Source organism: Aptenodytes patagonicus, chromosome Z (assembly GCF_965638725.1).
Source record: "Aptenodytes patagonicus chromosome Z, bAptPat1.pri.cur, whole genome shotgun sequence".
In the NCBI taxonomy this organism is placed as follows: domain Eukaryota; kingdom Metazoa; phylum Chordata; class Aves; order Sphenisciformes; family Spheniscidae; genus Aptenodytes; species Aptenodytes patagonicus.
The window spans coordinates 21,302,242-21,326,088 of record NC_134982.1 but is presented as its reverse complement, the minus strand read 5'-3'; the positions used below and the strand labels follow the sequence as shown (position 1 = coordinate 21,326,088).

Genomic DNA, 23,847 nt, shown 5'->3' with positions numbered 1-23,847 from the left:
CTCGCCCTTCCTCTTACATATTACAATTCTAGGTTGAAGCATGGGATCTCCAAGGGCCATTGGCAGAAAGATCACTTTGTTAGTACTTCAGATTTCCAGTAAGGTAACTGTGTAGAATTTAATACATACACATACCACAGTAAACTGGAACCCAACTGTAGTTTCACTTAAACACTCAAATGACAATAATAAACACATAATGATAAAAACTGGATATAAAAGGAGAAACAAGTTAGTGGACAAATGACTAACGCCCTCTTACCTATGGGAAGGGTGATCCCTTATATGATGATCTGAAACTGGTGAAATCTCATGAAGTAGCTTGTAATGGACAAAATGGCACTTGCAGAAACAATGAAACCTTGTTTATTATAATTACAATTAACTTACAAAATCCTCAGCCTCAAACTGTTTGGGTACTTCTTTGTCTTCCTTTTTCCCAGTTTCATTATCAGGTACATTGTTTTCATGCAGTCCTTGACCTTTTCCACAGTGGAAAGTGCTGGTACGAGCACGGGAACCTCCGCCATGGTATCCCCCACGATGGTTTATATTTTCTGTACCATTTCTGCCTTGTGAACGCCAACCATTCTTCTCTTTTCTCCCAAAATGTCCTAGGATTTTTAAATTTTAACAAAATGTAATTACAAACAATTTTAAAAGAATATTCTATTTTTGCAAAATTGTTAGAGAAGTTAAGTCAGCAGCTCTGTATTCTGGGATGTGATAGCTTAGTAAACTTAAGTTTTCACTCACATAAGCAGCAGGAAAGAATCTTACAAAACAGTGCCAGAGAAAGAGGATAGTAGTCCAACTTTAAGACAAGTCAGCCTCCTTTTCTGGCTGCTCATTTATACGTTGTTGGCTAGAATATTAACTCAACAGTCTTATTCTTCTTAAGGAAGAAATACACCTGGAATCACACTACTTTAACCAACCCTTAGTCATCACATCCTCTCCCAGAAGACCTGTCTTTCCATTACCTCTATTTTACTACAGAATAAGAATTTAGCATAGGAGAGCTATTATCATCAGACTTTTTTTCTAGCTAGAGTGCTACAAAGCATGATGTAAACGTATTCAAAATGTTCCATGAAAGCTAAATTATACCTCCATTAGGCCGTCCAATGTTAGAATCAAACCCATCCGAAGAGTTGTGTCTTCTGCGATTTGCTTCATAACGATTCTCTGTCCACGAAAAATTTTCAGAATGTTTCTCAAAGTTCAGCGATGACTGTAAAGGAGCACAAGTGGTAGACCTGAGATATCTGATTAATAACGAAACTGAATTATCAGAACTGTAACATGCACTTTACTCATGGTATATACAATTCATTTTTAAAAGGACTTTGAATGACAGACAATGCAGCAATCCTCAAGCATGCACACGTTCAGAGCTATGTCACCATCTCCCATGCTAGCAAAGTGGAAGCTGTATCTTCTGCCCCAGGACACTGGAACAGCACTGAGGACCATGCTTGTGACACAAGGTAAAAAAACCAAGTGTCTATTTTGTTTTGGCAGTAGAACAGAGCACAAGTGACATGTTGCAGCAGAGGAAAAATAAAAAAAGGTAAGAAAGGACAGGAGATCACAGTTTGGAAGGCAGAAAAGAAGTCTGGGATCTTAAATTTTGGTGGTCAGAGACTACATATGTGCATTCCATAGAAAGCAAGGAGTTGCTTCCACTAGAGGCAGCTGTACCCAAAAAAGGCTCAATTTATTAGTCTTGTCATTATAACTTAATAAGGCAAATGCAACTAGTTATGAAATACAAATAAAACCTAGAGTCAAAAGTGTACAGATGCACAAATACACTTCAAATTATCAGTTTATAAGCAGGTATTGTAGAAATTTTAAAGAAATAAATCTTTAGTGTATCAGTAGGAAGTACTTTATAAACTAAAACCTTATATTGAGAATAGCACTCAGAAATCAAAATCCATCCTGACTGGAACTCATACCTAAGGGGATTAAATCAAAAAAGATCACGTCTTATAGCACCTGTCTTCCCCTATTACTTTTATCTGGCTTTACTATTTTAACACTCTAACATTTCTTTTGCTGTTAAATTTTTTTCTTAAAAATTCAAGAATAAATTTTCATTCTGCAGAAGTAGTGCTTAGCCTTACTGTTGTTCACAGCACAGATCTCCCAGTGAGCGACAGCAGAGGGCTGTGTTACCCATCAGCTCCCTGCCACACAGCCAGCCTTTGATGCAGATGAAGCAAAGCCCCCTTCCATCCCAGCAGACTTACTGTGCGCATCTATGTCCATTGTATAGCATACGTACAAGAGATCCAATACGTCCCAGGGCCGTAAGAGCTACAAATGCATAAATGCACAGCTGTGTGGAAATGTACTGAGTCAGGAATCTAAGCTTAATGATTCCAGGGAGCGTCAACTTAACTGCACCCAAAGTATCCCAACTTCCCTGCCCAAAGCTCACTCCCTCTCCAGACTGAGTAACATTCAGGAAAAAAAAGTACAGCAGTAATGGTGTATGTCTGAAAATGAAAGACCCAAGTTTATTTCAACAGTTATTATCCACTAACATCTAATCAAGCTATATTAGTATTTAAAGTACTCCACTGATCAAAGTGAGTAGGGGAAAAAAAAAAAAAATCACAGTAATAGGTTTAACTACTTTGGAAAACACGTTGAAGAAAATTATTTCCTTCTTCTCACCTCCCCAGCCCCCACAAGAGACAATCACACACACAAAATGATACCCAAGTTCTACTGACAATGCCCCAGAAGAGCTCAAGGTGCTGTTCAAAATTCACTGCTTAAAATTCAAACTCAGGTAAGCAACAGATATGTTTAAAATACAAAGCATGTATTTCCAAACTGTACAGAAGTCACATGAAAAGGGATTGCCCTCTCAGTTTGAGACCTGGGAAGTGAATTACTTCCTTGACAAACTTGGAGAGAGAGAAAAAAAAACAGAAGACCACAAGAAACTACCAAAAGGTCTACGTAGTTCAAAAATTATCATTATGAATCTCAAAATTTAAGTAAAAAATAAATCTTTATAAACAAATTTTGAGTAAGCTGCCAAAAATTTCAGAAAGCTCCAGATCTGTTGACCATAGATGAAATTTTAGAAGGTAGCTTCATGTGTTCATTTACATACAACCACCTTCTAATACTGCCTTTGGAGTTTAACTTTCATTTTTTTGTATGAACTTTGAAGAACCACCACATTTTCACAAAGTGTAACTGACAGCATTTTATATATAATGTGTTTGAGTTGCACACGATATAATGCATCTAAAGTCTCTAAATTGTGTGCAAAGATCATGCAGTTTGCATTTTCCCCACATGATGGAGGTATCAGTCTATCAAGTCTCTTGTGGCAGAGATGACAGTAAACTTTGTGATCAACAGGAAACTATTGGCAATTTCTGGAAGTTGAGAAATTATCTGACCAGGCTCAGCCATCCAAGAAAGAAAGCAAAACACATTTTTGAAGAAGATGTCTTATTGCTTAACATGAAGTAAAAGTAAGCTTGCAAAAACTGAGTTTACCAGTCTGTCTGCAATCTCCCCACACATGTTTTACAGCAATCCTTTCTGAAAAGTTTCGGCCATATCCCAAGATGGTGTCACTATTCACAATACCTTCCCATTTCCACCTGCTCAACTGCAATACTGCACTGACACAAATATAGTAGTTCCAGACCTGAACGAAAGCTACTGAGCAATGGACACCCAGCTATTTAGGTGGACTTTGCTATACAAGTGACAGGGAGATGATACAAAAGCTTATCCTTAAGAGGAAATCATCAGCAATAGGTGAGATGGATTTCAGTCAAGCTGTAATTTGTATCAGTCACATTAAGAAAGCTCATTCACAATCCCAGCTTCCTGGCATCAGGTTTTTCTAATGCTAGCCTTTAGCTATGTAAGGAAAAGCCTCAGCTACCCAGGATCAAGGGGGGAAACCAAGCTCCTAAAGATGCAATTCCTAGAAGTGCCTCTTCAGGGAAATAAAAACTGACTGGGCAGAGTTCAGTTTCTCCTTCTCAAGTCTAAACGTTGTTGATACCATAGCCTCAACCCAGCTCCATTCTGCATGAAACATGAGACACCTTGCCTTCCTCACCCCATCCTTCCTCTTCATCTCCATCCCTCTTATCTGCTCTTCTCTTCAGCTGCTTTGTTGATATACAGGAAACAGAAATAAAAATCTATTCTAGGAAATGGAGGGGACAGGGGCCACAACATTTGAGACCTGTCTTGTAGAGGAATGACAGGACAAGCCTTATTCTGTAAACTAAGAATTACTACACATCAGGTAGGACCAAAAAGACTTTGCAAGTGTTTAATATCCAAATGTGCTGTATATCACAGAATGCTGATCATTGAGGAAGGAGGTAACACAAGGAAATAAGCTGTATTTCAAACAATGAAGCACAAAGACTATAATGGAGAAAGCATATAACTATGGAGGTTTTGGAAGAGATGAAAGAAAGTCTATCTAAACTCCTTGAGGCAAAGAATCATGGAAGAGAACAGGATCCACAACATATGCTTGCAACGAAATTTCCCACAATTCAGGAATGAGGTGACAAATACAATCAAACCTCAGATATATTCGAATGGTACTGGAGTAGTTCTGGAACTTGCTTTTATCCTGCTGTATTGACACTTTAAGCATGCAAGTAAAGCTCTTCCACATATTTCAAGAATCTGCTGGTGAAGATTGTTTTGTAATTGTGACACTGTATTAAACTAAGCTCTGATTACTTTTCCAACTGAAAATGTATTCAATTGGAAAAAGCAGATCAAGAGAGTTGAACTTATTGGAAATCAAGGAGAATGAAAACAAACAGATCGCAGGAACCATCCTGGAGCAGATAGGCCTGATGTTCCCAGAACAGCAACCGAGAGTTGCTGATAGACTACAATAAACAAAGCAGCTAGCTAGGTCAGTGTAGAAGAAAGAGGAATGTACTTATTCATATTGCTCTATTTAATAACCTGACTAAAAAAATGCATGCATGTATGTTTGTGTGTGTAGACATACATAGGCAAAGCAATGGGAACACAACTAATACTGACGGCTAACTGTGCATTTAACAATAGCACAAGCCTATTTCCGTAAGTTTATAAAGGCTAAACATTTTCTATGGACATGAAAGACAGCAAGAAACTTACATAAATACATTAAAGTAAGGCAATGCCACTCTCATAGCTGCAGATATGGATATTGCATTCAGAAGATTATAATGAAGAAGACAGGTCTACAGATACAGAAATGGATGACAGGAGTTTGAATATCCAGTGCTGCTTCTGCTTCTGCATTCACACAAATTAAGAAAGAGTAGGAGGATAGGCCAGAAAAAAAGAAACATTTATGACACAGACATACTCATGACTTCCTGGAATATTTACAAATCCTAACAATTCAGAGATTGCTATTTCCTGTTTCCAAGCTAACTGTCCCATTGTATAAAGTGAGTAACAGTAGTCTAGATGAAACAACCTGAGTGAAGATGCACAACTGTTTGAAAGTACCGCACTCCGCCAGTAGTAACAAGCATCCCACCAGCAACTGAAGAGCCATTTCAGAAGGTCTATTTCAAAAGCATTTTTTTTAATCACTTGGATGATAGAATAACATTTCTGTAAAATTTATAGGACACAGAGCAAAATCAGAAGCAAGGACATCAAGCACATGCCTCTGTCTTGGTACTTCTAGCACAAAATACAGTAATTCATTTTAAACTCCTGATGAAGGCAATCTTAATCCAACAACAGCTCTGATAATGTGGCCAGGCACATGCTTCTTCCTGTGAACTCAGCTGCTCAAGCAAAAAACTCTAGTGGAGGTATGAGCTTGACAACCACGGTACAACTACTTAAATCATGACAACAAGACTTGCTAGATATCATCTGTTATCACCCTATTCATAAAGAGATTTGCATTTTTACTGTAATTGAGATTATGACATTTAGACTTCTCTAATAATGAGAGTGCCTGTTCAAAAGAACAACAAATAACACACCTTTGTTGATGATGGTGGAGTTGGAAAATTAAGCCAGGCTGGAGCAAAGTCATGCTGCGCCATTTAGGTCCAGTCTCTCCAAATCAAAGAAACAAGGCTTCAGCACCTCATGGCAAGCCCCTGTAATTGGAAAAACAAGAAATGAGTACTTTTCAGATGCTTAAGGTACAAGAGGATTACGCTTGTGGTGTTTTGATCATTATTTCCCTTCTGTTTTCTGGTATTATTTTCTCACACAGATCTGGTTTAGAATCTAACTATCCCCATCTCATTTATAGCATCACATTTGCACTTTTATTACCAAAGTGTCACACTAATCAAATATATTGCAGGTATCATGAAAATACAACTGTAACATTCCTTCCTTTATTTCCTCTTATAAATGGGATGAAGCATCTTGTGTAAGGTCTGATCCAGAAAGCTGTGGCAAAATTAGCTTGTTGAAATACTTTCTGGTACTATCTGGAATGGATTTCAGGAGCTATTTCATTAGCTTCCTAGAAGAAGCTGATTTTTTGAATTAGTCCCTAAAAGTTAAGTCTCAGAGGCCATATTAAGGTTCCTCGTGAAAAAAATAGATGCTCTGGGCCACCACAAACCCCGTATTATCTCTAGATTCAATGGAAACAGAGTCTACATGTCCAGAAACATTGTCAAAATCCAGTAAAATTCTCTAGTTTGAAAATGGACAAGAGACAGTAATGGCTTAAAATTAAAACCCAGGAATATTTTTTCTACCCCATGCTCTCCCCACAGGTAGGAAAACATCTCTAATGTTCTGCTCTAAAATAAGCAAGAGAATGCAAGATAATGTGAACTATATTACCTGAAGCTGAACTATAGCATAGAAATGGAAGAAATGGATGAAACACTGCATGAATTATAAGGGTATCTGAATCACGCTCTGCAGCTAGACACTGCAAAATTGTCAATGATTCAAAAATATTTTAAGTATGATATACACACTATTAGAAATTCAGGTAGTGAAAAAATAATAAACACCCACAAGCATTTCATAGGAGACCCAAACAAACGTGTATTCTACATCTCTGCACAACAGAGTGCAGATCTGTTAGTCAGTGAGCACAGATGTATTTCACTTTAATCTAAGGCTGCTGTAACATGTGTAAGTATTAGTAAGAGCTGTGGAATCTGAACTTGATAACTGATAATTATTGTTGTATTCTGGCCTGAACCAGGCTATTGCAGATTTCTAGTGACAGACAAGAATGTTCCAGCTTCTAAAAGGAAGTCTAACAGATTTATAAGTGTTAAACAGCACTTAGTTGAGCTGCCGGTTCTTTTTTATGCCATGAGCTCATACTTGGGTTTTTAGGTACTTCTGATACCAGAGTTAAACTGTAAGGTAAGATGCATGAAATCTACTATCATTAAATAGAGACAAGTTTAAAGGTATGTCTCACCCAAGTAATTTGTTACAAATTACTCTGTTGAAGTCATCTAACACTCTGTTCTAAATTAACCTCAACAAAAATTCCAGAGAAATTTTCTAAAAAAAATCCAATTATGTCAGACTAGTAAAAAACAAATAAAGGAAGTTCTAGAGTCACAGAACCGTCACAAAAATGGCTTCTCTTTCTAACAGGAACCAAGTTTACTTTTACTGATTAATCATGTTCAGCAATGGTATAGAAACAGAAAACGGTATATGTTTACAGATGAACCAATACAAGAGATGCTAAATTAAGAAACAGCAAATTAAATGTGAGCAGATTGCAGCAAGAATTTTTTTTTTCCTTCCTTCCTTCAGGTACAGTTCTTATCTGTAAGAAGGAGAATCATGAAATCTTTAGAAAGGATCAAGACAGATATCAATACTGGAAGATAAGCACAACAACAAAATCTTCAGACCAAGGCACTTACAGCCTGAAAAACAAAGGGAGAGATTAGGTTTATACCGAATAAGAACGTAACAAAGGATCCAAGAAGTGTTACCAAGTTATTGCTGAATCGGCTATTAGGTATGGGACAAAGGCACTAACAATGTGATTTCTTAACAATTCATCTTACTGTTTTTAGAAAACTAGTCAAGCTTTGTAACACTACTATTTATCCAACTGCCATGAAAAGAGTTTATTCTTAACTCACTAACATCCCTACCTTTTACCTTTTGCACATAAATCAAGGGCTCAGGCGAGATTTGGTGGTGGTCACCAAGCATCCGAGGACTGGAAAGGTGTTTTTAACAGAGCTTTGCCCACAGCTCATTGATACTTGGTGTATATTTCTTCCCACAAAAATTATTCTAGAAGCAGATTCAAGTCTTCCTCATGTTCTCAGTTCTTCAACTAAAAGCTCTAAAAAGGCTTTTGATAGTGCTACTCTGTCAGATAAGTCAACCCCTTTCCTACAAAGCAGCATAGTGAAGTGGTAAAGACAGAGGCCTGGGCCAAAACTACACAATATTCAGAGTGCAAAGTCAGCAACAGAACATCTGTAAAATTCAATAAGCCCATAACAGGAAAAACTCTTTTAGGCCTAATGCTTCCAGCTAGTTTTGATAAAAGAACAGCAGTAACAAAAGCACAGATGTATTTTTAGAACACTACCTGACCAATTTCACAGGTTTACTATTAAAGACTACTAAGAAAAGCAACTATTGAGGATACTAACCTCCACACCACCAAAGTCAAGAAAACACTCTCTCTCATCTGCTTGTACATATTATTGGTCTGGCAATTAGACATGGGAAAATTGAGTATTTTCATTATTAAACCTTACTAACTTCTAATAGGCACAAACACCCTAGGCATAATTAAATTGGGAAACAAACAGCAGATCAGGAAAGGACAAATACTAACATCTGTTTTTTAAAACTGTATTTTAGAGTACATAGCCTACCCCACTTTAAGTTGCCAATTCCATGTTTTACCAGGCTTCATAAATACTCTTACAGAGGCTAGCTTTCTGATGTTGCCAACAAGTTTGTCCTAGAATGTATTTTAATATAAAAACATTTTCATTACAAGCATGAGTTCTGTTTTGATGATCTGGCAAATATTCGATAGCTCTAGGACACTCTTCATTCTCAGGAAGATATTTTTGGTAAATTGAAAACAAACCACAAAAAGTGAGAATGGGATGTCAGCAAGACCACTCTGCTGCCACAGGCAGGATTTACTATGCTTAAACCCTTCGTGATCAGCTTGGTAGCCAAACATCAGTTTATTTCTTGCTTGCTTTCCAACTTACATTAGACCAACAACTGAGATTACCACGTTATTCTGCAACATGTCCCATTGCTAGAAAGGTTCCTTCTACCAGGTCTGACCTAAGTCTTTTTTCCTGCTGTTCAGGTCCGTTACCTAAGCCATCCCCAGCAGTCTAGATGTTTCTGCATTCTATGTCCCCCAAAGCACTTGCAACCTCTATTCAGATTCGTACTATCTACAGATTTAATAAGCATAAACTCTATTTCATGATTGAAGTTATTAACAAAAATACTGAAGAGACTTCTTTTGAAATTTACTTGATATATCCTTCCAGCCTGACATCAAACAAGAGCTGCCTTTACAAAGACTGAGGAGCTAGTAAGGCAAATAGGTAACATTGATCAGCAATTTACTTTAGAAGAACACTTCTGCCTTTCAGAAACATAGGACTACTTTTAAATTAAAATGAAAACAAAAACAAACCCCCACATTTAAAGTACTTGAACAGAAAGTCAGGAGTATGCATCCATACACGCATTTACAAGAAACTGCTTTAATTATACCGACAGATATGAAGAACCTATTTGCCTGCTAGCAAGCCTTCTCTTATGTACACACCACACAACGGATCAACCGCTGTTGATTAACACTGATAAAACAGCTGCTGTACTCCCTACAGCTACCAGAACTAAGCTTATTGAGGTGAGCACCACAGATCCGAACACGATTCCACTGCTTTCAGAAATTCTCTTGGTAAGAAAAGAATAGGCCCAAAATTCATCACTGAATGTTTAAGTCACCATTCCCTAGCAGCACAAACTCAAAATATATCCGCCATTCTTTAACCAAAGTGTCATAAAAGCTAACCTGGCTCAGGTTGTCTATTACTGAAGCAGAGCTGCACAATCCTAGAAAGATAAGAAAAAGATACTGAAATACTACTATCCTCATACTATTAACACTCAAATGCATTTTAATTTATTTAATCAGACTGGTCAAAATATTCAGTTTTTTGATATTCAGTATCAGAACAAAATATCTCAGCAATAGCCTCTGGTGTCTGATTCAAACACTGCGTAGTGACTTCAAAAAAGAAAGTCTTCCATAACAAATTTTATCTAAATTTATGGGCTTTGCTGTGTTGTGGATAGTAGAATAATTTACAGAAAAAAAAAAAACAAACTTGCTCTTAAATTTTACTTCTTGAGGGGCATCTGAGAGAAGCTTGTAAAGCATTTTGTTTCAAGTAACATGCAATAATTACTCCAATATTCAATTATATAAAATGTAATTCTATAGTTTTTTGAAGTATGATCTTCAATAATAAGGCAGTGAATGCCAAGGAGTAATGAACAGCTGGTTCCAAATGATGTACAGTGAAGAGATTTGTCATAAATATAACTCAGTCATCCACTCTGAGCTACATTAGCAGCTGAAATAAGAACACTGCACCAAGTATGCTTAACCAACATCCAAAAAAGGTTGGGCTGGGTTTTTTTATGGTTGCGTCAATAAGGTCCTTTTGTGACAAACTATTTTTCACCAGTTTTAAAGCAGCTAGAAATGCTACTTTTTAAACAAACTTATTTGTGTCTTCTGAAGAGCATTTGGGAAAATTTAGTATATTGCCTCTGTTTTAGAAAAAGATGTAACACGCTGAGAAAATTCCACCAAGAAAAGAATGTCTTAATCCAAACCACCATTAAGATACCAACCATAGTAGATTTAGGCTGGACAGCCATGAAGATCAGAACAAGATTCTGAAACAACTTTAAGACTTAAGACAAATACTTGAACCTGTCAATTCCTATTACGCTTCTAAGTCAGAAACTAGTAATTGTAACTAAAGAATTTAACGTGTAGCACAATGCATGTACACAAAGATAACACTGTAATAATTAATCCACTTTTTCCCCATCTTAGGTGGTAACCATATGAGAATACTGTTTTCCCAGCAAGTTTTTTCCCCTCTCTCTCCCCTGCTATTTAAAATCAATAGTGTTGAAAAAACAAACATTTTAAGCGTGAAGAACACCCACTACAACCAAAGTATAAATCAATTTTTTTTTCCTGCAATAACAGATAGAATTCAATATGGTACAAAAGCAGAAAACACCCTGTATTCATGAACATCTGGATTAACTTATTTTCAGATCACTTTGCTAAAGTGCTTCTTCAAGCTTCATCTTGTATTACAATTTTCACCTTATATGCAACCTTTAATTCACTATTACTGGGACAAAATATGGAACAGCCAAAATGACTGGCATTTTAAGTTTTGTTTGAAAAGCTTCTCTGTAAGCGAAAAACCTCCATGCAGTTAGCACATAAAACACGGGCATCAAATACATAGATCAAGGAGATCCAGTTGAACAAGCTATCTGAAACAGTGTTACAGAATACATCTCGGGTTTAACAAACTATTTTTCACATTTTAATAAAATTTGTGTAATTTCTTGCAGTAAAAGTTTTTTTTTTTTTAAATCTCTTCCCCCCCCATGTTCACCAGGGGGTTTGGGGAAGGATGCTTGCTCATCCTCCTACCATTTGTCCTAAATTAGGGGCTGCTGCTACCACAACTATGTCAGTTACGGATTCCACCCTCCTTCACTCCTGAATGATTTCACCAAACAGGCAGACCGGCAATACGTGGCAGTAGTTTCTAGCCACTAGTGAAGCGTGAGAGCATTACAGGCGAAGCATAGTGTAGAACCCTAGCAAGCATCTGTTAGTCCAGCTTGTGTCTCTGCGTAGCACATCACAAATGGGAATACAGTGCAGTCACATACCAGACTCGTTACAGACAGGGTAACTGTAGAGTCACTACAGACAGAATCGGGTGCATTTATTAACTCACTTAGCTGCAGCGCTAAAACCAGGAAGCAGTTGTGCTGCCAAAAGTTATGGAACAAAAGGGTAAGGCAAGAAGACAGACCTAGACTTTTTTTTTCCCATGCCAGGCATCTATAAAATGCTGGTAACAATTAGACCTGACAAAGCTTTAAAAAAAAACCCAAACCCAAGTCTCCAACTCAAACACTGCAATACTTATGATCTAACCTGACTTACTTCATATACGAGAAATTCATACGTCTCCTGCACTGCTCCTGCTAACACAGTGGAACAATAGTAATTTCCTTTACAAATGTCTTCAACCTGGCCTTAAACTTATCATCAAGAAAACAAAGGCTACTGAGGTCTGGAATAAACTGGTTACACAAAAAATAATTTAAGTGATCACTCCTGCTCCCTTATAAAGATGATCCTTTATTCAGAATTTCTTCTAGCTTCACTTCCATTCGTCAAATCTTTCCAGCATTAGAAACCTGTTCTCTCTCTCTATTTGTCTACTTACAAAACACTAAAAATAACCATACAGCATCTCTGGAAGTGTATGATACTCTTCAGGGTTTGGAAAAGTGACTCCCATGAGAATTCATCTCAAGAGAATCTCTGCATTGGCTGCGTAAGTGGACATGAGAGCCCGCAGACCGGGAGTGGGGGGCAAGAAACGATCTGGGATATTGCAAGGGCAGACAGCAGAGCAAGCAGAGGTAATCAAAGCATTCTGAATTTTAGTTCCATGGTTTTTTTTCTATAAACAAGTCAAATACAAAAAATGAGCCTGATTATTAAAGTACAGAATTCTGAAAAGACTATGGCATATAAGGTAATATGCATTCACATTTAACTGCTGTGATTTTTTGAGACTATTTTCATTATGTGGTTTAAGTAGCCCTAACTAGAGGAAATGCATTTAGTACCACATTTTTAATATATTTAACTATAAGCACCATAACAATTTTGCAACTCATAAGAACCAAGTGTAAAAACATGTAATCCTAGCTTTTATTTTCCCAGGTCCACACACATTGCAGATTATAGGAGGAATGTCTCAACAACACAACTCTTCAATTTATCACAGACAGGGTTATGAACTTTAAGCATCACCTTGTAACAAAGCATTCCTACCTTGTAACACCCTCCTGAGGGCATACGGTCTACTCTTATCCCAACCATCTGTAGTCCCATCAATAGCATTAACAGTAAAGTCTCCCTCCCTTACCGTTTTCACCTTCACAGAATTTTACATGAGAAAAATATGAGTTTGATGGCTTACTAATTTTAAATCTAGAAAGAATCTTCTGAAAAATTAAAATATAACATCCAGAGAGTGTTCTGAAAGACTGAGGACCAACTCGTACTTCCTTAGAAGATCAAAAAGAGTATCAGCCTCTCCCCATAGGAAAGATGCTCCAGTCCCTTAATAATCTTTGTGGTCCTTTGCTGAACTCACTCCACTAAATCCGTATCTTTCTTGTACCGGGGAGCCTATAACAGGACACAGCACTCCACATGTGGCCTCACCAGGGCTGAGTAGAGGAGAAAGATGAACTCCCCTCGACCTGCTGGCAACAGTCTTCCTAATGTAGCCCAGGGTAACGTTGGCCTTATTTGTTATGAGGATGCATTGCTGGCTCATGGTTGGCTTGTTGTCCAAGAGGACCCCCAGGTCCTTCTCTGCAGAGCTGCTTACCAGCTAGTCAGCACCCGGCATGTACTGGCATATGCAGCTACTACTCCCTAAAGGCAGGACTTCGCATTTTCCTTTTGCTGAACTTCATGACGATCCTCTGTCCAGTTCTCCTTCCTGTCCAGGTTCCTCTGAATGGCAGCAAACACATCTAGCGTATCAGCCACTCCTCCCCATTTTGTATCAACTGCAAACTTGCTGAGGGTAAACTCTGCCCCGTTGTCCAGGACTTTAATGAAGATGTTAAATAGTACGGGCTCCAGTATTGAAGCCTGGGGTACAACAGTAACAGCTTCCTCCAAATGGCCTTGGTGCCACTGATCACAACCCTGATGAGATAGGCCTGGCCACTCAGCCAGTTTTTGATACACCTCATCATTCACTTCTCTACATATACTTTTGTCAGCTTCTATACGAGGATGTTATGAAAGACAATGTCAAAAGACTTACTGAAGTCAAGATAAACACCATCTATTGCTCTCCATTCATCTACCAAGCTAGTCACCTCATTGTAGAGGGCTATTGGCTTGATTAAGCATGATTTCCCCTTCATAAATCCATTCTGACTGCTCCCACTCACCTTCCCGTCCTTCACGTGTTTGGAAACGGTTTCCAGGATTAGTTGCTGTACCACCTTCCCATGGACTGAAGTGAGGCTGACCGGCCTGTAGTTCCCTGGATCCTCCTTCTTACCCTTCTTGATGACAGGATTGACATTTGCTCTCTTACAGTACTCAAGAGCCTCTCCCAATGACCTCCCAAAGATAATAAGGAATGGCCTTGCAATGACATCAGCTGGCTCCCTCTGTACTCATAGGAGCATTCTGTCAAGCCCCATGGATTTACGTATATCTTATTTAAGTGTTCCCTAACCTGATCCTTTCTCCACCAAGGGTGGAGAAAAAAGCACAGCAGAACTTTAAGATGACAAGGACATGAGATCAGAGACCGTCCCCACCCAATTTTAAGGGCATGTTGTTTAACTTGTCTAACCAGTATTTAGCTGGCAGAGGAAAGACAGTCCCACTGGTATTGAAGAGATCCAACTTCAGGGAGGTCTCTTCAAGACTACAAAATAAAAATATTTCCCTAGCCCAGAAAGCTGTCTTCAATATTTAAGACAGGTTTCATTACTGTTGGCGAGATACATTTGGTAACACAATTTGTCTGAACTACCAGAATAAATAAAAACAGCTTTGCTTTTTCATAATGTCCTAGCATAAAGAAACAAAAAAATGGTGACATCACTACAATAAGGAAAAGGCTGGTCAGTATAATAGTAAAATAGCCAAAACACCTACAATCTAAAAAACTTAATTTACTAAAAGATTGTATGCTTTTGGCCATCTCATGGATTTACCACATTAATAAATACATCCAATTTAAATGGAGCTGGCCAAAATCTTACAGGAAAAACAAATTTAAAAATAATGCTAAAAATTAGGAAAAAACACCCTGACAGCTGAACCCATCTCACTAGAAGCTGGAGAAAAGAAAAAGTAGTTCTGCATTTTCAGCTTCTGTATTTCTCATGCTCTGTGGATAGCCTATCATATTTTACAGGAAGCAGTTTCTGTGACAGTGGGTATTTCAGAGATTGTCAGAAGACGATTAAAATAAAAGGCAATATAAACTCAAATAGCTAGGAATACTTGAAGCTTGTGAGTGGAGTGGCAAAGTTATTAACAGGGGAAAAAAAATAAGGAAGCTTCAAGCCATGAATTCCCAAAGTTAGAAGGGAGATACAAATTCAAATTTCTTGATGCTCGGTGAAGACCAGTTTAGAAATTCAGTCTATCAATTTGCATGGAGAAACCCATGAACAGGATAAATGTTAAAAGCACATGGATATATGCACATTCATAGTTTTCAGGAAAGTCTAAAATTAGCATGTACACATATCTAAGTGGCACATACCTATGATCTTTTACCTAATGCCTCACAGATTATTATTATCATAGTACAGCACACCACAAACTACATGTGGGAACCTGAACTCCACCTCTCAGCTACGCACTTGTTTGACAACCCACCCTCACCTTGTCACCGTAATTTTTAGTATAATATTTATAAATGGGGTAAAAGAAGGTTGTAAGCTGTGAGAATTGAAGTATGCTACAGTGTTGTTATGACAGTACAAAAAATAAAAGGTTACATATTATTCAGTGTGTCAAGTTTGTTGCTACTGCTGCTGCTTTGCTTCCTTGGTAATGCGCTACAGCAAGCATATCAAATCCTTCTTAAGCCAGGAAGACAAACAAAGCATACATATGAATTTCAGAGGGGTCCAATAAGCAAGTCTGTATGACATCTTAGAAAAGAGTGATCCTCTAACAGGAAGGGAAAGGAGACACAGTTTTCTAGGAGGGAAATAAAACTGAATGTTTACTATCAGAGATACACCAAACACCAACTGTACTTACTGCATTTCATGACAACAAAAAGAGAAAGCTATTTGCCAAGGTCAATTTTTTTTTTTCCTGAAGAAGCAGCAGCAGCAGGCAAAGTTCTCACTAAAACAGAGCAACTCTGGAATAACAGAGCTACAGAATAAATTGACCCTTCAGTTCTCCATCTTGGGCCAGCTTCAAATGTTTATTCCACCTATTTAGCATCAGCCATAGAAAAACTACAAAGTTTTGCTCTGAATCAGGCAAAGAAACTATATGCACAAGTCCTAGCCATCAGACTACACAGTCTCTCTTCTCCATGAACAGAAACGTTCAGTATTTTTCTCAAACTAAGCAGGCCTTTAAAATAACCCACTCCATCAAAAGTTTTTCCTTCTGCCACAAAACACATTTTCTTTTAAACAAAAAATTTCTTGTGATAACAGATCCTTCCCTGTTATCTCCAGTCAAGAGTAGCGCTAATTTGAAGTAAAGTTGATAAGTGTAAGCTTTAAACAATACTTTTGTTTAAACCCTATACATCTCAATTTTCATTCCCCTTTTAGAGACACAGCTTATTAGAGATCTTCCTTACTCTGTGATTCATTTAGTTTGAGCAAAGCAAAATAAGCTAATTTCAAGTTATTTTCCTATCCAAAATTTGCATGTTAATAGAACAGAAAATAATATTCAAACCCTAACACAAGCTTTACAGAGTTTTTGAAAATGGAAGCATTTCTACTGATCACAAATTGCTGCAAAAGCGTGACACCTACTTGAACTAAAGATTATTTATTTCCTTTCTTTTCTCTCCATGTAAATGCACAGCCACAACAACAGAATAAGCTTATATTTTTATAACCAACCTTTTAACGCTTTGAAGGGAAAGTGTGCATGTCGCCTCCCCGCTACATTTCAATGTAAAGACTGTTTACAGACATATAATTTACAAACAAGGTTAAGTTTGGGTATGGTAATTCTCTCAAGTTCTTTGGTTCTCTAAAATTTACTGCCAAAGACTCACACCTACAATAAAAGGAAAGGGAGCTGAACCTTTAAAGGTCTTCCCTCCCACTGGTTCAACAGACATTAAAAAGTTCTGAACAATTCAGCTGAAGCCTCTTCTTTCTCAACTATGCTACTGTAGAGCAAGTAAAATCTCCGGTTTTAGTCTCGCTGTCCCCACCATCCAATACAGAACCGTTCTGATGAGTATTCCAGCACTGGACATAAGGAAGAATAAAAGAAAAAAATCCATACTTTTTTTAATTTACCTTCTTGCCTCATCTTTTAAAATGAAGTATGAGAACTAAGGCTTCCTGCAGAACACTGAGGAAGGAGCAAGGTCCTCTGTCAAACCTGGACACCTCCAAAAGTCTTATGACATGCCTAGGTATGAGAAGTGTATGGAGTCAAACTGTAACAGTCAATTTTTTAACCGTTTAAAGCCAACACATTCTCTAGTACAGCCACAGCCCTAAAACCTAGTTTTACAGTGACTTAGCAAAAAAACAAACAAAATTAAGGAAAATCCACCTTCATTTCTACTTAGGGCTCAAGTTCCTTATGTGAGGATGAATCAACTAAAGCACACTTTGTTCTGCATAAGGATCTAGAACGTTGGCAGACTTGGGGGTACACTGGTGTTCTAATTCCAATCACTGCTCTTTACTGTATGATCCCCTTTCTACATATAGATATGGTTCACAAGCATCAGGGATTACATCAGTTCTGTGAATCAAATATTAATGGTCACAACAATCAAAAGATCTTTTAGGAAATGTTTTAGAAACAGTCAAAGTTAATGAGAGCGCTTCGAATAACTTAATCATGACTTCTATCAAAAAAAAGTTTTTCCTTCTTGCACTGTATCAAAATGTAAATTAAAAAAAGCAAACTATTTCATAACACAGATTAACTTCATATTTGAAGGTAAACTACAACCAGGTTCCTTCTGCTTGAAACCCTATACACTTGCAGTACCATTTAGCGGAAAGCTAGATAAACGCTAACCTCTTGCCCTTTGCAAGGTTCAAAGTCCAAAAGCTGAAGTGTTATTGCAGTAACATCACCACATCGTTCAGCATACATTATGTAAAAAAATCAGCAGGAGTTCTTTTGCACTTTGGAGTCTTCCCGAGAATCTGAAGAAAAAGCAGTTGAAAAAGGTAGCGGTTTTGACATACCCTGAGCATATAAAGCAGAAAAACAACTCTAGGTATTTCAGCTGTTTCCCTGACTATGTTTACCCAAAATATGAAAGGAGGTGGTTGTGGAAGAGTTGATATGAAAGGAGGTCATTGTGGAAGAGTTGATAGCACCACATAGGGCATTATCATCAGTTACTGTGTAATACTACTACTCAAACATGCACAGTAACAAAAACCAAAACAAAAAAGTATGCCAAGTCTCATTCAAGTTCGTTTATAATACGGTCTGCAAATAGTTCTCCTTGCAGGACAGAATTTACTCCTAGTACTAAAAAATAAATAAAAGTAACTTCCCCAGAAGTTACTGATGAACAATCACTGTCCCACTGTTTTAGCCACACATTTTAAGCAGAAGAATCTCATTAGAATGGAGGGAGGGAAAAAAAGGAATGTGAAGTACATTAACTTGTGAAGTACTAACAAAGCTAAATACCTACGCAATTTCCCTATATCATTTTACAGCTGTAATTGCACTTAAGCTTTGCTGAAAGTTTAAATTCTGCTTACTCTTAAAAGCTTCCACCAACAGTTTTTTCACACAGCAGAGCAGCCTACGCCATTCAAGACAACTTCTCAATACAAGTGTACCCATTTTAGGATTCTACCAGAATAAACCCATCAGTAAAAGAGCCAAGCTGCTGACAGTTATTCCAGTACAAAAGTTATGTTTACATCAAGGCTTAAAGTATAAGCTCTTGGGGGCAAGGACCTTATCTCCATGGTTGTCTGCAAACCACTTAACAGACTGTCAGCACTATACAAATAAGAACCCAAAGAAGCAATTAAAGTGGACCAGCATGCTAGGCATTTTCTCCTCAATGGGTGTCACCCAAGTATTAATTTTGCTTAGGGTACAAGGGCACAGCTGTAAAACACACCTGAATCCTTGTCAAATACATACGCATACAAATAAGAAAAACTGCACTTCCCAAATGCAAACATGGTGAAAAGAAAAAAAAGAATTATCCTACCAGCAAACAGAGAGGTGTAAAGACAGAGTTAATTTAATGAAGCTAAAAAGCAAACTCTTCAAAACATCCAGAAGGGAAAGAGTCCAGATAAAGACGTCACCCAAAATAGTAAGTGGGGGATGACGCTCCTTGATTTCAGTGAGAGCCTCTTGTCAAGAGGTAAAAGTATCTCACAGCACTGAAAGTTAATAGCTTGAAAAAAGACACATCACTTTTTCTATGAGTTAAGAAGTGATGTATACAAGCAAGTACTTGTATTACTCTTGTTTATGACCATACAATAGGCAAAAATCAAATGAAATGGCCACTCATGCCTGAACTCTTTCCATTTACCAAATGCTTTCAAATAAAACACAGATTAATCCAACTAAAGGAATGAGGAAGATCATTCTTCTCTGTTGGTTTGGTTCCTTCACACGTGGCTCAGTTCATTCAGTCAATCCCCAGCCACACTGAGACTGGATGTAGAAGAGCCACAAGCCACAGCCACAAGAGATTACAGAAACAGCCTCCTAATCAAGTTTCCATTTTTTCAAAACAACAAAATTGAAGTTAAAATAACAAAACAGCAAGGCCATCCAAAGAAAGCAGAACACTGAAGCTAGATCAACTTTTAGATACTGACAAGACAACACACAGAATAGAACTACTTCAGTGACCCTGAGAATTTAAAAAACTTATTTAGATGCAAGTCTTTCATTTGTGGTCAAAATAACAAGTTACGGGGGGGCGGGGGGGGGGAAACCACTGTAGTAATCTTTAGATACCGTTTCACATGCTTAACTTTACTTTTTCTACAAGGCTTTAACACAAGCCGTCTTCCCAAACATCTTTGCATTGCACTTAGAGAAAAACTTTTTTTTTTTTCCCACTAGCTCTCTACTACTTATACTTCAGTGTTGCAGAAGCTCTGAAAATGTTTTAAAAGATGGCGACTAAGGTAAATGTATCACTTTTACCAGACGCTCAGTTTACAGTCTACCCAATAATGCTTTAATTATTTAAAGCTTTATGAATAATCAAGGTGGGGTAGGGGGGAAGAGAACTTAAGTAAAATTACCACTGACTTTTGAATTAAGTTGTTCTGTCCATCTTAATTTTCTTTGAGGCAGTAGCAATTCAGCTGAATGCAAACCTACAAAAAATTATTATAAACATATTAATTTCAACATTCAATCTATATCTTCAGAAACATTTAACAACTATGGGAGGAAGGGGACAGCAATACATCTAAAAATAACATGTAAAATTAGTTACTTCACCACTAGATTTTGCTTTGAATCCTTCCAAAAAGGTGGAGGTTTTTTATAAGGTTATACTTGCACACCAGTCAAGACTCATTCGTTCCCATTACAGAACAGGAGATTACTCTGAACCCAACCTTAAAATATCAACACATTAAAAAGCTAGTTTGCATAGGCAGTAAACTAATTTTTGGTAAAAAATGTCTGGCTTCCATAAGTAACAAAGAACAGTGGAAGAAAATAAATAAAAAAAACAACCCTGCACTACTGGTACCTTCATGCTGCAAAAATATCTAATACAAATGGGAAGACGGAGATGTGCAAGCCACCCAGCACACTTGTTCAATATGTGTAATAGCTCATTGTTGAGATTACAATATTAACGTGAAGGCTAAGTTACTTACGGATTCAGTCTAGATGTACCTAATTTTTCATCTGCCAGAAAAATCACACTCCTACCTACACATTTTTCCTTGTACATGTATTCTTCAAATTCTTAAAGAATTATTCCATTAATTATTAAAAACAGCAAGTAAAACTTCGATTCTGCAAGCTCATTTCAACGTTCTCAAAAAAAACAATGACTAGGCCATAAATGTTACTGGCTTAACCATTCTACTGAAAAAATGTTTATTCAAGCATAAATTGATTTATGAACACTATTACACTTACCTAATCCAAGAGGACCGCACAAGGTGTTAGTACTGCGTGATTTGTATTTTTCCAGTTTGTTTTCCTTGAGATAATATCCCAAGTTCTTGTTGATACTACATTCGTAGCTGTTTGACATAAATTTGAGCTCACAGAAATCAGCCACCCATCCTTTTTGCTTACAGATTCCACAAGGCTATTTCCAAAATTTGCCAACTCTCTGTCTTAAAAAGCGTTTTTTTTCTCTGACAGCTTCTTCTCTTGTCTATTCCATATACATATAAGAAGCATCAGCTCCAGGTGAAATAAATACGCTTTTTACACCACGAACTGTGAAGCCAAAAATCCAAATTTCACATCTGAACTGTGGAACATTTCCTAGCTTCGGGTAACAGAGGCATTTGTAAACAACAGCTATCTGGATACCTCCATACTGCTTATTGGCAACAACATTTTTCAACAAAAATATTAAATAAAATATAAAAGAAAAAATGATAAACAAACGTCTATTAATAGAGTCTTCATTTAGAAAACAGGTCTCACTGCAAAATGACAGAAGGCTATGTCAGAAAATCTAAAAAACAAGGTAAGGGGAAAAATACCTGGCATGAAACTTTTCAGCAATGTCTACACAGTGACTCAGGCTGCATTTAACCTGGAGCCAGTTAACAAAACTGGTTACGCCTGTGACTCAAACAGAATGTTGCCTAGAAGATAAAGTATTTAAAAGCAAGAAAGTACTTTATTTTGGCAGCTGAAGTGTTCAGAACTTGATAAATTCAGCCATGTATCCATGCCATGCGGACAAAAGCATCCAAGGGTGAGGTGCTCGGCACCGCTAGAAAGAAAAAGCCCACGACTCCAAACTTCCAATTCACTTCTCAGATGCCTACTGATTGTTTCAGAAGCCTTTTCAGGACGAAGCACTTGGACAAATAATCCCAGAACAGCGTCCGGTATTTCTCCCCTCTCACAAGAAGCAACTGCTGCAGGTCGGTTTCCACCTTTTTTCCTCCCTACCAGCTGAAGCAAAAGGCTGCAAACATCCAGGGCTCCCTCTGTAATCCAAACCGCCTACGGTAAAAAGAACCAGAACAATCAGTTTTCCGTTTTGAAATCTGAACCGGCGTTAGACAAACACATAAACTTCTTAGAAAAGCAAACACACGCGCAATCAGGGAGCCGAACCCGAGTGCAGAAGCCTCGGTTAAACCCTCACGCACATCGCGGAGAAAAGCGGCAGGCATGTTTATCGGAGAACGCAGCCTATCAGCGAAAACGTTCTCCGGCCTCTCATCACGACAGAAGGGGAAAAAAAAAAAAAAAAAAAAAGAAGAAAAATAGGAAAGAAAGGGGCATTTCTCATTTTATTGGGAAAGACAAACAAGTCTGCAGAAAGCACCCGGGAGGGAGGCGCTGACCTGGGCCAGGGACACCGAGCGGAAGCACAGAAGGAGCCCGGGGGAGCGGCGGGAGCCGCCTGGGGAAGCCCCAGCGCGCCCCGGGGGAAGCCTCTCCGCTTCGGGGCCGCCCGCCTGCCAAGTGCGCGGGTAGACCCCCAGCTCCCCGGCCACGACCGCCCTTCTGTTGCGGCGCCGCAGCGGGCACCGGGAAGGGCTCCGCCGGCCCGCGCTGGGAGCTCGCCCTGCCTGCCCGGGGGGCCGCGCCGCCTCCGCGCAGCAGCAGCAGCCGCCGCCGGCCGCCCCGCCGGGGGCGGCTCCCCCTGCCCTCCCCGAGGGCGGGCCTGGCCGCGCGGCGGGGGAGGGAACGGGGCGGCCCGGCGCCCCGCACGCCAGTACCCGCCCCGGCCCCTCCGCACCACCTCCCCCGGCCCCGGCGCCCCCGGCCCGCCGCCGCCAGACCGCCCCTGGGGGGAGTTGCCCCGGGCCCGGCGGCGGCCGCGCCCCCCCCCCCCGGCAGCCGCGGGGGCCACGGGCGCGAGAGCGCCGCACGCGCACACCCCCCGCGCGCGCACGCACACACACACACACACACACACACCCCCCGCTCGCCTCGCTCCCAAAATGGCGCCGCTCCGAGCCGCAATGCTCTGCGCGCACAAGCCTCGCGAGAGTCACCGCGAGACCCCGCGGGAGCCCGGGGCGGGGCTTCCCGGCCGCCGCCGAGGGTGCGACCCCGCCCCCGCCCCGCCGGCGGGAGCCCCCCTGCCGTGACGTCACGGAACAATCCCGAACGTTCCGCGCGGGGCGGCGGGGGAATCCCCAGCGCGCCCCGCCCCCACCCCACCCCGCCCCGCCCGCGGGAGTCCCCGGCGCCGCCGCGCCGCCGTAATTAACCGTGCAGCGGCGCAGCCCCGCAGCCCGCGCGGCGCTACGCCTACCGGCACCGGCGGTACAACGCTGAGGTGCCGAAATGGGTCACCGAAACCGGGAGGCGGGCTCAGGCCGCGGGGCCCCGGCCGGCCGCTGGGAGGTCCGTGCGCCGCGTACGTGGGCGGGAACGGTCGGTGAGCGCGGCCCCGGCCCCGCCGGCCCCGCCGGCCCCGAGAGCAGCCTGGTCGGTGCCAGGGAGAGCCTCGCCGCCCCCATCAGGAGGCGCGTGGGCGGCGGGGGTGCAGCGGGCACCTGGAAGCGCGGGTCCGTACCGCCGCCGGCAGCGGCGGGCAGAGCGGGGACACGGCGCCTCCCGCACCTCGGCAG

General features: G+C 40.0%; 1 protein-coding gene across 10 annotated transcripts in view; it reads right to left on the bottom strand.

Moving 5' to 3' along the window:
* The window catches only part of GPBP1 (GC-rich promoter binding protein 1), a 38,698-nt gene extending 15,155 nt beyond the window's left edge, over nt 1–23,543 (bottom strand). For 5 of the 10 annotated variants that reach the window (XM_076361675.1, XM_076361667.1, XM_076361678.1 and 2 more), the window contains exons 1-6: nt 23,189–23,229; nt 21,209–22,261; nt 20,360–20,427; nt 6,015–6,134; nt 1,111–1,234; nt 391–614 (exon numbers count right to left, since the gene is read on the bottom strand). In XM_076361675.1, the coding sequence (XP_076217790.1) occupies nt 391–614; nt 1,111–1,234; nt 6,015–6,077 (411 nt within the window). In that variant the 5' untranslated portion in view covers nt 6,078–6,134; nt 20,360–20,427; nt 21,209–22,261; nt 23,189–23,229. Of the gene's footprint in view, nt 1–390; nt 615–1,110; nt 1,235–6,014; nt 6,135–10,054; nt 10,074–14,301; nt 14,352–20,359; nt 20,428–21,208; nt 22,262–22,355; nt 22,374–22,608; nt 22,773–23,188; nt 23,230–23,528 lie in introns of those variants that run through there. The other 5 variants (XM_076361670.1, XM_076361668.1, XM_076361669.1 and 2 more) reach the window with 5 other exon arrangements.
* Between the last annotated feature and the right edge of the window lie 304 nt (nt 23,544–23,847).